At 50.0% G+C, this 14,248-nt stretch overlaps 1 protein-coding gene and 1 long non-coding RNA gene across 4 annotated transcripts; one reads left to right on the forward strand and one right to left on the reverse strand.

Annotated features, from left to right (window-relative positions):
• The first annotated feature begins 44 nt into the window (after positions 1–44).
• Positions 45–11,516, forward strand: LOC135301485 (carboxypeptidase A2-like). Of its 2 annotated transcripts, none has more exons than XM_064421637.1 (12): positions 45–169; positions 4,563–4,649; positions 5,789–5,870; positions 6,706–6,840; positions 7,300–7,398; positions 7,876–7,974; positions 8,106–8,207; positions 9,010–9,120; positions 9,473–9,563; positions 10,007–10,206; positions 10,918–11,002; positions 11,229–11,516. In XM_064421637.1, the coding sequence occupies exons 1-12, from the start codon at positions 138–140 to the stop codon at positions 11,414–11,416; spliced, it is 1,311 nt and encodes a 436-aa protein (XP_064277707.1). In that variant the 5' UTR covers positions 45–137; the 3' UTR covers positions 11,417–11,516. The 2 variants fall into 2 exon arrangements, with proteins under 2 accessions (XP_064277707.1, XP_064277708.1); XM_064421638.1 differs by lacking the exon at positions 45–169 and adding an exon at positions 3,240–4,475.
• On the reverse strand, positions 4,439–13,554 carry LOC135301491 (uncharacterized). 2 transcript variants are annotated; one of them, XR_010363223.1, is made up of 3 exons: positions 12,959–13,554; positions 7,384–7,610; positions 4,439–4,916 (listed from the first exon to the last, which is right to left on the reverse strand). It is a non-coding gene; the product is annotated as an uncharacterized LOC135301491 (long non-coding RNA). The 2 variants fall into 2 exon arrangements; XR_010363222.1 differs by having other exon boundaries at positions 4,439–5,460.
• Positions 13,555–14,248: the final 694 nt, after the last annotated feature.

Raw genomic sequence — 14,248 nt, forward strand, 5'->3', positions numbered from 1 at the left:
GTTTTGGCGGGAAGGGCGTGAGGGGGCCGCCATGTTGGGGGGGGCGAAGGAGCCCTCACGGGGAGAATTTCCCTCTTTTTTTTTTTTTTTTTTTCCCCACTTGTCTTTATAGCTAAATTGTTTAATTACACATTACCATGCCTGTCAGAGCAATATGTTGCCAAAACAGGTAAAATTTTAAGGTCTGCTTGCGTGCTGTGCAAGTGTAGTTTCGTATTTCTGCGTAGGTGTAACTTCGTATTTCTGTACAAGCACAATTTCATATTTCTGTACAAGTGTCACTGAAACCGTGGGGATAAATAAGACTCCTAACACTCTTTTTAAAAGTGTCACAGTGTTTATTCTTGGCCAAGGTTTTTGTGTGTGGCTGACAAAGTTCAGGCCTCCACGTGAGCCCCGATACAAAACTTTTTCACTTGTTTATGTATTTTAACAAACAAATTAACGCTCATTCATTCTAAATTGCATAATCCTCTTAATTAATTAGCATTTTAATAAATGTTCCCTATTAATTTCCTCCCTTTTTACACTGATCTGGTCCAAACTATTTAGTAATTTTGTTATCTTTTTCTCAGACATGGAGTCTCCACTCTTTCAGGCTTTAATTTCCTCTAATTTTCTGGTTTCTCCAATGTCCTTGAAGTGCCATAAATTCAAGATCCCACATGCTCAGCCTTCAAATTCTTTGGGTCTGTTCACTGAAGTTTGTTAGGGTTCATTTTAACAAACTTAATTGATGATTAATGATCAAACTAATAATAAAGGTCTGTGGAGAAGCTTTAGTAGTGCTGGTTAAAAGTGGGCACTGCTCCTAAATCATTAAAATGACCAATTAAATATTAATTAGGAAAGTGATATCATTTCCAATACATGCATGACTTCAAATTTTTGTCCAGGTGTAACTTGATATTTCTGCTCTGAGATGCTGTAAATGGAAAAGGTTTTGTGGCTGGGGATAACCCTCCAAATCTGAAGGTCTTGATTTCCTAATTTAAGGAAAACTCAGTTGGAAATACATAGCCAGGGTTATTACACTGACAGAAAGCCTAAAGATTTTCCAGAAACATCAAAAATATGAGTTCTGCTTCTGAAATGAATTCTCAGTGTACAAGTGGTGAAGCACATACTGAAATCCCCACTCATTCCTTATCCAGGGCATTTCCAAGGGGGATTAGGGACATGGAGGCAATCCATCATTTACACAAATAATCATTCCCGTAATCCAAAATAATCCAAAATAAATTGGCGTTATGGCCAATTAACTCTGATTACCCAGGAGATGAGCTGCCAGTGCTGCCCTTTGCCATTCCAGTGAAATATTTTTATCCAAATGTGAAAAGTTTCTGGGATTTTTTTCCTAGAAATCACAGTAGAGTCTACAACACTGGATCTTGGTTTGCATCATTTGGGGCAGCAACAACAGAGGGTCTGGATTTTACAAAAATGGACCGACCCCACTGAAATGTAATGATTTTTGAGGCTTTTCTGGTTGTTGTTTTTGGGGGCACGTATCCATTCTGGCCTCTCTCAGTGAAAATTGGCACCAATAGAGGGATTTTAGGTGAGGAGAGGGTTTGGCTGGCTGAACAGAGGCTGTGGAGTCACCCAGTGACTGCAGAATTACTGAACTGATTTAAGATCAAATGTGCTAATTACTGATTTGATTGAGATCAAATGTGCTAACTATTTCTTTAGAAACTTGACTTTTTGAACGTTTATCCTATAATGTTCAACACAATGCTGAATAGTGGACTAGCATCTCTTTGAGGGATTTCTGGCAATGTAAGACTTAAAATGTTTTAAAAACGCCCTCCTTGGAGATGCTCTTTTCTCTTACTTTTCATTTGCCAATATGTTAATTGCTCACAAGGGTTTTTAGTGAACACTGCTAGTTATTACGTAATAAACCAAATGAAATGTAATGAGCAGTAACTACGAGGTGTGAGGCAAAATCGGAGTTGCAGCATTTGAAAGGTGCTTGTCGTGTTACAGAATTATAAATTTCCTATTCATGCATTAATCGTTGTTCCATTACTCTTTTGAGATGAATAACATGCTACAGGAAACAAATTGTGGCATTTGGAGAGTATCTGCAAGTAAAACAGAAGTATTAATGCTAATTATTGCCATGCTGGTGTCACCGGGGTGCTCCTGAGTCATGGGTGACTCCAGAGCCTCTGCAGGGCACTGAGAGGAGAGGGGACAGCCCTGCCTGCCCTCACCCACACACCTCCAGCACCCCGGGAGCTGCGCCCAGGCTGAGCCCGGCTGGGCTGGGCTGGGCTCAGGGACCTGTGCTTGGTGACACCGCGCCTGTGGAGCTGCCCTGGAGCTGTCTGAGGACCTGCCCAGTGCCACCAGCCCTGCTCCTGCTGCCTGGACCCCGGGGGGCTCTGCTGCCTGTGGTGAGCTCCTTCTGCAGCTGCCTCGCTGTCACCCCTGCCCCCCTGTGTCACCCCTGCCCCCCTGTGCCACCTCTGCCTGTGTCACCCCTGCCCCCCTGTGTCACCCCTGCCCCCCTGTGTCACTTCTGCCTCCCTGTGTCACCCCTGCCTTCCTGTGTCACCCCTGCCTTCCTGTGTCACCCCTGCCTCCCTGTGTCACCCCTGCCCCCCTGTGTCACCCCTGCCCCCCTGTGTCACTTCTGCCTCCCTGTGTCACCCCTGCCTTCCTGTGTCACCCCTGCCTTCCTGTGTCACCCCTGCCTCCCTGTGTCACCCCTGCCCCCCTGTGTCACCCCTGCCTTCCTGTGTCACCCCTGCCTTCCTGTGTCACCCCTGCCCCCTGTGTCACCTCTGCCCCCTGTGTCACCTCTGCCTCCCTGCTGCTCCCCTCCTCACCCTGGGCTCAGCACCGTGGGTGTTTTCAGCCTCTAAAATTCCCAGGATGGTTTGGGTGGGAAGGGATCTTAAAACCAACCCGGCTCCAACCCTCCCACTGCCCCAGTGTCCAGCCTGGCCTTGGGCACTGCAGGGATCAGGGGCAGCCCCAGCTGCTCTGGCAATTCCAGCCCAGCCAGCAATTCCTCATGGCCAACATCCCATCCATGGCACTGGCAGCCATTCCCTGGCTCCTGTCCCTTCTCCCCAGTCCCTCTGCAGCTCTCCTGGAGCCCCTGCAGGCCCTGCAATGTGCTGGAAGCTCTCCCTGGATCCTTTCCTTCTCCAGGGGATCATTCCCAGCCTCTCCAGAGCAGAGGGGCTCCAGCCCTGGGGGATCCCCCTCTGGATCCTCCCCAATTCCAGGGGTGCCCGTGGCTCAGGGCTGATCTCCAGACCCTTCAGGACCTCGTGCTCATTGCTGGGGGCCCTGCAGCCCCCAGGGGATGAGGGGTGAGTCCAAGGTTTGGATTTAGAGGCAGCTCCTGAATTGCTGTGGGTGGAGGCCCCAGAGGATGCTGATCAGGGCACTCAGAGCTTGTTGGGATACTTTGGATCCTGACATCAGCTTTGGCAGGGTTTCCTGGCAGCCCTTACATCCACGTGGGATGGAGCATGAGTAATAAAACAAGCTCTAATTTTGCCCTGGATTAAATCCCTTCTTCCTGTTTTCAAAGAGTGAGCTGTGGCAGGTCGTGTGGACAGTCAGCTGATGGCTTATGAAATACTGGAGTCTGCAAGCTGCAGGTGGGGTTTGCCTCCACCAGAGTTCCAGAAGCAGGAAATGCCTGTGCTGCTTCCTGTCTTTGGGATACATTTTTATGATTTGGTTTAAGTTGAGGGAGTGGAGATCTTTTTCCCCAGGGTTTGGTTAAACCTCAGAGAGCAGAGCAGCTCTCCTGTGCCCCCAAGACACAGCAGTTACACGGTGATGATCCAATCCTGCAGGCCAGAACAGGACCCATCCCTGCCTGGGGCTCCCTTTGTTCCCAAAACCAGGAGACAAAGCACTTCTTGGGACTGTGAGCACAACAGGACACTTGTGGAGGAGTGGAGTGAGAGGAGGCTCCTCGGGGAGGTGCTGACAAACGCTGGGTGATAATTGAGATTTTTATTAAAAGTTTCCTCTGGGAGCTCCTCTCTTCTCCTGAGGTGTATTGAGCAGCTGAACATCTGCCCTCGGTGCTCTCCAGGAACTCCAGGGGTGCCAGCAGGGGCAGCTGCTGGCTGTTCTCAGAACCCTTTGATTTGGATAAACAGAAAATTTATCCACGCAGCCACAGCTGGGTGTTCCCACGGGAGATTATTCCCAAAGCTTGGCAGGAGGCTGCCTCCCACCAGGGTAACAACTCCTCAAATATCCTTTGGAAGCAGGAATGGACAGCTCAAAATCCCAGCCAAAGAGCTCCTGACCCCCAGGAGAGCTGGGCGAGTTCAGTGTGTCCCTGTTTTCCTGAAGAACACCAAAGAACACTCACATTTTTGTGGTCAGAGCTTCGGGACCGACTCCTCCCATCCCGGTTTGGATGTGTCAGTGGAAAATATTTTTTTGGAGGTGAAATGAGCTTGCTGGTTGCCTTGAAGGCTCTGATAAATGTGAGAACTTGATCACATGGAGTGATAGGTTCTAGCAGACGTGTTTGATCTGAAAAATAAAGCTCTGTATAAATTCCCCTTTGCCAGCCCAGCTGAACTCGCAGCAAACATGAAGCTGATTTTGATCTTCAGTGCCCTCCTCGGGGCTTCCCTGTGCCTGGAAACCTTCGTTGGGTGAGTTACACTTGTGCAAAACCTTGCATTTAGGGCTCTTGTTGTTTTTCATGGTCTCACCCTCACAAAATCTGCTCAGGGCACATTTTTTTGGTTTTTGTGACTGATTGTTCTTGTTGCTTTGCTGTTGTGGTGTTTGAGGGAACGTTTCTTTACTTTTGTTGGGGTTTTCTAAGGAGAAGGTCCAGCTGTGGGGATGAGATTCTCAATTCCTGTTCATCCAAGGCTTGATTTTGACTTGGGTTGAGGCTCACTGTAAAGGCAGAGCTGAAATACCAGAACTTGTCCTCAGATCAGAAAGTTCACCACTTTCCCTTTTCCCCCCAAGTTTCTTATTTCCCTTTCTCCCTCTTCTGTCCTTTCTAAGCATTTAAAATCCTGATTTCCAGCCATTAAATTCTGAAGGTTTGTCTTGACGTTGCCTTGCAAAAATTATCCCACAAGGTATTTCCTCACAGCCTCATTGACCATGGAAGGGCCTTAATGATTAAAGATTATGAAATCCTACTGGATAAATCCTGAGGTGCAGGAAGTGAGCACTAGATTCCAGTGAGTAAATCTGTGCATGAAGGTTGAAGGATTAAGAATAAAAAAGAATATAAATAATGTCCCAAAACTCTAAAGCCAGGAGGGGCTATTTTGATCATTTAATCCTGAACTGGGTTTTGGTGGTTCAAAACCTCAGCAGCTGTGGGTAATTCACAGCAGAATCCAATAAAGCTTCTGGACAATCCAGTAATAAGTTATGAATGTGGAAAAGTGCCTTCAGAGCTGGTTTAACTCTGTTCAACACGGAGATCTGATCCCTCTGCTGGCCAGGGAGAGAGAGGATCCCGGTGTAAACGTGATGTAAACAAGTGAAATTGTAAATAAAACACTGGATCCTTCCCCAGCTCAGCTGGAATATTATTGTCCCACAAACTGCTGTCCAAAGTACCCCATGGATGCGGGACGGATCCTTGTGATTGAAAACCCATCCACGCTGTCTGGTTTGTGAGGAAGGTTGGTTGAACTCTCGGGCGACACCAAATCAAAGGAGCCATTAACCCACAATTAACACCGAATTAACCATCCCAGGAACAAACCAGTTCAGCCAGCCCCCTTCCCAGACGGCTCCTGAAAAAACCGATTTATTACAGGCACCAGGTCCTCCGGATCAGGACCAAAAATGAGGAGGAGGTCAGGCAGCTGCAGCTCCTGGAGTCGCTGGAGCACCTGCAGGTGGGTCATGGCCACAGAGGCACCTTGGATCTGCATCCCACTCACAGCAGGCCGGGGTGTGAACCTGCATCTCATTTGGAAGGTTCCCATCACCCTGGGGCAGCTGCCATAAAGAATTTTATTTTCTCAACACGTTAAATTTGACCTGCAAGTTCGAGTATCAGCTCAGTGTTCAGGAGGGCCAGAATTTATTTTTTTTTTTTTTTCCTACTGGGTTTACATCACATTTGAATTGTTAGATCTTCATCTCAGTGTTGAAAAACTTGTTTTTCCAGTGGGAATGGCAATGTTTTGTCTCCCAGAGTTATGGAAGGAATTTATTAGTTAGTCTACACTGTATTGAAACAAGAAAACACAATGTAAAATTCCAGGTTATTGCTGTTCTTATTGCCATTGATGGGAATTTTTAACATCACTTTTTAAAATCCCTGGCTTAAAAAAATTATATGAATAATTTAGAAATTAAAATTTAGAAAAGTTCTACCAAAGGAGAGATAAGAGAAATAAAAACAATGGATTTCATATTACCTAAGACTGGAACATGGAGTTTTTCTTGAAATTATTTCTAGTAAAAGAGAGAATAATAAAATAGTCATCAGGGACAATTAAAAATTCTTCTTATTTGTGTGACCAAAGCCTAGAAGTCTGTGAAAAAACAGACTCAAGCCCTTGGTATTTGTTATTTAATGGAGTTTATCAGAAGAACTGATACAGGGTTGTGGTGAGGCCACAGAGAACAGAGCACTCCAGGGCTCCTCTCTGCAGGGGAGATTTCTGATTTCCTCTGATTTCTGGGGACAAATCAGCATTTCTAAATTCCCCTTTCTCTCTGCAGCTGGATTTCTGGGTCAGCCCCTCTGCCCCTGCCCTCCCTGTGGACGTGAGAATTCCTGCTGCCAGTGTCCAGTCAGTGAAAGCCTTCCTGGAATCCCAGGGCATTGGATATTCCATCCTGATTGAAGACCTGCAGGTGGGCAGTGCCACTGGCACCTATTTCTGACACCTTTTGGGAACACAGATTCACAGTTTGGCCTCGCTCCCACTTTCCCACACTCTGTTTTCCGTGGGATCCTCCCCTCATTTTTGTGGGCTGTGGATTATTCCTCAAAGAGAATCCATGCAGCAATGTGGGTGTTCTGAGTAGTGACATCAATAAACTCACAGGGCTCTTCTGACAGCCCCTGAGGAATTACACGAGGGCTTTTGATCCCAGATTTGGGCATCCCACCACTGAAGTCACTGACCAGTCAGTAAACTCTGCTGGGAGCAGCTATGGATACAAATCACCCACCTGGGCACTAATCTGACATTTCCTCATGAGCAGTAATCCCCAAAGGGCACCTAAACCAGCATTAACTCACTGCCTTTTCATTTGTTTATCGTTTAGCAAGTGAAGCAGACACTTCTCACCCTTTGAATGTTATTTTAGGATGTTCTGGATAAAGAAAAGCAAGACATGGCCGAGAGTGCCCAGAGGCAGCGCAGCAGCAACACCTTTGACTTTGGTACTTACCACACTCTGGATGAGGTGAGCACCTCAGGGGAGGAGTATTCTGATTTCTCCTGGTCTTTTTGCATGCTGTCTTCAATTCAACATCCTGTGTTAGCGTCTGAAATGTCCTTGCAGCTTTTTGTGGCACGTGGGTTTGTTTTTTGCAGCATTAGTTTTGTGCTCAGAACAATCAGCCAGCGCTGTCCCCGACAGTGTTGACCAAAATTCCACAAACTCTCCTGCAGACTCTGTCAAAAGAAAGAGAAATAAAGGGATTTTAAAACTGGGAAATAAAGAACTAAACAGAAATAAAGCTGTGACTTCCCTGTGCTTGGGAGTGTCCGAGGCCAGGTTGGAGCAACCTGGGATAGTGGAGGGTGTCCCTGTGGCAGGGGGGTGGAATGGGATGGGCTTTCCAACCTGAACCAGCCCATGATTCTCTGGAAGAGCACATAAATATGATGTTAATGTCCTCAAATCTGATGTTCATGTCCTCATGGCCTTGCATTTCAGATTAATGCAGAGCTGGACCACCTTGCCTCTGAGTACAGCTTTGTGGAGAAGATCCAGATCGGGCAATCCTACGAGAAGCGGCCTCTGTACGTCCTGAAGGTACAACAAACACCATGCAATGCACCCACAGGGGTGAATGACAGACAGCACGGCCCAGAGCACCCCAGCTGTTATGGGATGCCCTCGAGTGAGGGGTGTCAGGGGCTGAAATGCTGTGTTTGATTCCCCAGTTCAGCACCGGAGGCTCGCGCCGCCCGGCCATCTGGCTCGACGCCGGCATCCATTCCCGCGAGTGGGTCACCCAGGCCAGCGCCCTGTGGATCGCCAACAAGGTTCTGCAGCAGGGATTCACCTCTGGCCAATGCTTCCCGCTGGTTCAGAGCGTATCACCCCTCTGTGCTTTTAGTTAATTCACCTCCCAAAAGCAGCTGGCTCCCTGAGGAAGTGGTGGCTCCCCTGGAATTGGGAAACTCTGTCCTGTTAGAAGAGCTGAGTTTAGGCAGACAGAGTGCAGTGGTTCAGGGGGGATTGTTACACAAATAACCAAAGGCTGAGATTGTATTGCTGCTTTGCTCTGCTCACCCAGACAAATGCAGTGGGGTTGGTTTCCTTCCACAAAATGCCCAGACCTCCAGCTCTCTATAAATGAGGATTTAAATCCTGCTGGGAATGACTGAGCCACCAGAGAAGTCACAGGACCACAGAATAAGCTGAGCTGGAAGGGACCCACCAGGATCATGGAGTCCAGCTGCTGGCCCTGCACAGAGCCATCCCCAAGAGCCACCCTGTGCCCAAGTGCTGTCCAAAAGCTCCTTGGGCTCTGTCAGTGCAGCACATTGAGAATTCCCAACCTGGCTCTTCCATCTCAGTCTTAGTGCCAGCCTTGGCCTGTCCTCTGGGACAGAGAGGAGAAAATTTTATCCTCTTCCATTTTATTCTAAAGACCTCCTGTCTTCAGAATAAAATAATAAAACAGATTCCCTGCTCATCCACATGCATAACAAGGAACAGTTATGGCCCGCAGATAAGGGATGTTCCTTGTTGTCCTGCCCCAAAATCCAGCCTTTCCTGAGGGAAATGAACATTTGGGAAGGAGTTGCTCTGCTAAGCAGGCTGTGCTCTGTCTCTGCCTAGATTGCCTCTGACTATGGAACAGATGAGTCCATCACCTCCCTGCTGGACAAGATGGATCTTTTCCTGCTGCCAGTCGCCAACCCTGATGGATTTGTGTACACTCACACCTCGGTGGGTCAGCTCTCTGTCTGAGCTCAGGGGGATTCCTGGCTCTTCCAGGGAAATAACAAACATGAGGGAAGTGGGCTCTGAAAGTCTTAATGCTGTGAGAGGAGGTACCAGAGCTGGGCAGACAAAGATCCTCATCATTTCTTAGACATCATTTGTCTAACCCATCCTAACCCCTGTAAATACCCAGTTTTTGTAAATACATTTGATTTTTGACCATTGGCCCGTTTTGGCAGTCAGAAATACTCCTGGGATCATGCCCAGGATCAATCCCCCATGGGTGGCAGCCCTTCCTGGGGGGCAGTTTTGGTGCCACACCCAGGTTTGCTCCCTTTTGAGCATTTCTCTGTTGCAGAACCGCATGTGGAGGAAAACCCGCTCCAAGATCCCCGGCAGCGTCTGCGTCGGAGTTGATCCCAACAGGAACTGGGATGCAGGTTTTGGAGGTAGGGATGAAGCTTCTGGGTCCTGTTACACACAACCAGCAGCTGCCTTTATAAAGGGGATTAATCACCCTTAAAGCACAGGATGAGGCAGCATCATGGAATTATGAAATCAAGGAATCACAGAATGGTTTGGGTTGGAAGGATCCAAAATAATATTTAGTTCCACTCCCTGCCATGGGCAAAGCCACCTTCCATTATCCCAGCCCCATCCAACCACAGAATACCCCCAGGAATGTGGATTCCTGGGTTTCTGGGCAGCCTGCTCCAGGTTGCATCATCTCAAAGTACATCCCTTGAACATTCACACTCTGTCACTGCTGTTGGAGCATTTCTCAGCATTTAAGGCTGTGCTTTGGCTCAGGAAAGCCCAGCTTTGTGTGACTCTCCCCTCCCCTCCCAGGAATTCCCTTCCTCATGGGTCTGTTTCCTCCTTGCACCACCAGGTCCTGGGGCCAGCAGCAGACCCTGCTCTGACTCCTACCACGGGCCCAGCGCCAACTCCGAGGTGGAGGTGAAATCTGTCGTCGACTTCATCAAGAATCATGGAAACTTCAAGGCCTTCCTGACCCTCCACAGCTATTCCCAGCTCCTGATGTATCCCTATGGATACAAATGCACCAGGCCCAATGATTATGCCGAGCTGGTGAGACAGCAGGACTTGGTTTTACCTTCCTCCCTTCTGTCCAGCTGCCTTTCTGTACTTTCCATACTCTTCCCTAATGACAGCACCACAGCTGGAATAATATCTCCGAGGCAATGTGGATCTCACAGCCATAATTCCAATGGGAAAGACCTCTGGAGGTCTCTGTTCTAACCCTGTGCTGAAAGGGCTTTGGAGTCAGAGCCAATTGCAGTCTGAATTTGGATTGATTTGTTTTGATATTTCTAAAGAAGAATTCCACAGCTTTTTCAAGCTCATCCCAAAGTTTCCCTCATCTAATGGGGATTTTTTTTGTCCTCATACCTAAATGCAGCTCCCCTGTGGCAATCTTTTGCTTTTTCCCCCCTTCACAAAGAACCCAGCTCTGTTTTCCATCCAACCCCCTTTACGTACTTGAAGTGAGCACAAAGGTGACCTTGGAGTATTGGAAGATCCCAACTGCCTTGGGAATTTCTGGTTTCTCTTGAGCCTTCCCTGGACAAGCCAGTGAGATAAACACTGGATGAACACTTAGAGAACCTGCTGGAAGTTCACTCACCTGCAGTGGCACCTCCCAGAAATGCTGTGGAAGCTGTGGCTGCTGTTGGTGTGAATCATCCCCAAAGCAGTTTGGAGATTTCTGGTGAAATCCCAAAGTTTAATCTCAGGACGTGTGGCTGCTTCCTGACTTTCCCTTCATCCTCTCCCCTGCAGGAATCTCTGGGAAGAGCTGCTGCCAATTCCATCCGCTCCCTCTATGGCACCACCTTCCAAGTGGGCACCATTTGCAACACCATCTGTGAGTATTTGGCCACTCAGAGCTTTGAGGGGCTGTCCCAGGACACCAATCCTTGTCCTCCCCACAGGGTCTGCCCCTGCTCCTGTGCAGTGACACACTGGTCACACACCAGACCCGAGCGCTCCCATCCAAACCTCACCCTTGTCCCCCAAAACACAAACAGCAGAACAACAGAACTCCACCATTCCTCTTCCCCCACTCTGGACCATCTCCCTGTCCCTTCCAGACCAAGCCAGTGGAGGCAGCATTGACTGGAGCTACGACAATGGGATCAAATATTCCTTTGCCTTCGAGCTGCGGGACACGGGGCGCTACGGCTTCCTGCTGCCCGCCAACCAGATCCTCCCTGCTGCCAAGGAGACCTGGCTGGGCCTCAAGAAAATCATGGAGCACGTGCGGGACAAGTCCTCCTGAGAGCTGGGCTGAGCTCTCTGCAGCACAGCTCCTAAATCCTCCGTGGGCTGTGACGGCTGTCGTGATGGAAAGGGCTGAATAAACCCCTGTGCACTCCCCACGTGGTGTTTGGCACGTGCTGCTTGTGTGTGACACAGCCCTGAGGAGATTTTGGGACACAACCCTCCCTGCCCACACACCCAGTGCCACCCTGCCATGGCAGGGACACCTCCCACCGTCCCAGGCTGCTGCAGCCCCAGTGTCCAGCCTGGCCTTGGGCACTGCAGGGATCAGGGGCAGCCCCAGCTGCTCTGGCAATTCCAGCCCAGCCAGCAATTCCTCCTTCCCAACATCCCACCCCAATCTCCCTTGCCAGGGAATTCCCTCCATTCCCAGCTCTCCCAGCTTGGGATTGGATCCATCCCAACCCCAACTCTGACCCAGGGGTGTCACTGGGAATCTCAGCACTCCAGGAAGGGTCTCCCTTCCCTTTTCCATCCCCAACTTCCATAAAAATCCCTCGGGATGGATTCTGAGCATCCCAAATCCCAGAATCCCAGAACGGTTTGGGTGGGAAGGGACCTTCAACCCCATCCCATTCCAACCCCACCATCCCAGGCTGCTCCAGCCCCAGTGTCCAGCCTGGCCCTGGGCACTGCAGGGATCAGGGGCAGCCCCAGCTGCTCTGGCAATTCCAGCCCAGCCAGCAATTCCTCATGGCCAACATCCCATCCATGGCTGCCCTCTGGCACTGGCAGCCATTCCCTGGCTCCTGTCCCTTGTCCCCAGTCCCTCTGCAGCTCTCCTGGAGCCCCTGGAATGTGCTGGAAGCTCTCCCTGGATCCTTCTCCAGGGTGAAGGGGCTGGTGCAGAGGGCCTGGTGTTAACCAGCATAATCCAGGCTATGGAACTAATTAAAGGCATTTAATTTCCCTTAACGAGCCTCAGGACCCTGCCAGGCCCCTGATCACTGACCTCAAATGTACACCCCCATATATTTGGCTGCCCCTTTTCTCCCCCCACATGTTCCCAGTGGCCATGGTTGGAGGGAAGATGGAGATGGGAGGACTCCTCCCCCGATCCAGCACCCAGTGCCTCGGGAGCCCCTCATTCCATTTTCATCCTGCAAATTTCTTGGGGATTAAGAGCAAAGAGCTCAGGAGGCCCTGAAGGATCAGAGATTAGCTGTGGCTGCTGCTGCTGTGGTGATTATCGAGTCTAACAGGTTTATCTTGGTGTCTTGTGACCCCCCAGCAGCTGGTGAGTTACTCACCCTGGGGAGGCTGGCAGGAGAGCAAACAGCGCTGACGGTTCCGATAAAACCCCGCGGGCTCGGGGCACGGAGCTGCTGGCAGGAAAAGGGGAAGGCACAGCTGAGGGAAGTAGCCCAGGGGGCTGGGTTTGGGTTAAAAGCAGCTGTTTTGGAAAGCAAACCCACGCTTGGGGCAGGCAGTGCTGCCCATGTGTCCCTGTCCCCTCTGCTCACAGCCTTATCCCGTGGTACCTGCTTCCCAGACTGCCCCAGCTCTCCAAAATCCCATCCTCTGCCTGCTGATTACAAACCTCTGATGGTGAATCCCAGGGACAGGGCACAGAGCTGGTCTTGGACCTGGAGGAGCTCTTGTCTCCAGAGCAGGAACTGCAGAGCCTGAGGAGCCTTGGCTGGGAGTGTGGAACTGTGACCTTGTCCTGGCTTGGGAGCTCATTCCAACCATCCACCCCCTGTCCCCTCCTCCCCAAGTGCCTGGTGTGAGGAGAGCTCATCCAGTCTGGAACCCTGACTCCAGGGAGATCTGGAGCCAGAGCAGTGGATGCCACCCAGAGGAACATGGTGGGCAAGGAGGGAGATGAGCTGGAGATGACACAGGTCTGGGGTGGGGGGACCTAACAGGGACCTTCCCATCCCAGGGAAGGAGATTGTGGAGGAAACAGCCAAGCTCTTCACCTCAGAGAGTGATGGGAGAGAGCAGCAGCTGGAATGAGGGACAGCCAGGAGGGACATCAGGAAATGCTTTTCACCAGGAGGAGAAGCAGCAGAACCTAGTGCCCGTGGGGCTGAGCAGCCTCCATCTCTGGAGGACTCCAAGATCCAGCCCTGGTGGGTCCCCAGAGCTGCCCATGCTCCACCAGGCACTGGATACCTCCCGTGGTCCCTTCCCATCACCCACCCCACAATCCTGCCCCGAGGAGGATCCTGGAACCACCTCAGCAACAGCTCCAGTTCTGCACTGCAAAGCCCCAAGAGACCCCAGCACCTTCCCAGAGCACCTCCTGCTCCTGGTGCAGCCAGAATCCCCTGGATTTAGTGGAGCAGAACACGGTCAGGGGATGTCAGCTGTAAAAACCTGTCCTGGGAGGTGCTGCCAGCCTGGGAACACAGCCCAGGAACCCAGAGCATCCCTGACAAGCACGGTGGGAGCTCAGGGGCAGCACAGATAAGGCCCAACAAAGGCCCTGCTGTAACCTGCAGAACAAAGACACTGCTTTGACCGGGGAACAAAGACACCTCTGACAAACTGACCTCCTGGGATAGCCCCAGCCTGTGACAGCTGCTCCACAGCCACTGAAAACATTAAAATAATTCATTTTCTACCCAAAAATGAGCCCTTTTGTCTGAGCGTTACCCCAGGTGAACGTCCTTGTGCACCTCCGAGCTCCACGACTTCCATCAGCTTTGAAGGGAGATTTCATCCACCAGCAAGTGACCCCACTGCTGGGAATGGTTTGATGAATAATTTGAATAGTATATTTTACATTTTAGATAGATAGATAGATAGATAGATAGATAGATAGATAGATATACATGTATGCGTAAATGAATTAATCATAAATAAGACTACATTTAAATGTTTG

This window comes from Passer domesticus, chromosome 5 (assembly GCF_036417665.1).
Source record: "Passer domesticus isolate bPasDom1 chromosome 5, bPasDom1.hap1, whole genome shotgun sequence".
In the NCBI taxonomy this organism is placed as follows: Eukaryota; Metazoa; Chordata; class Aves; order Passeriformes; family Passeridae; genus Passer; species Passer domesticus.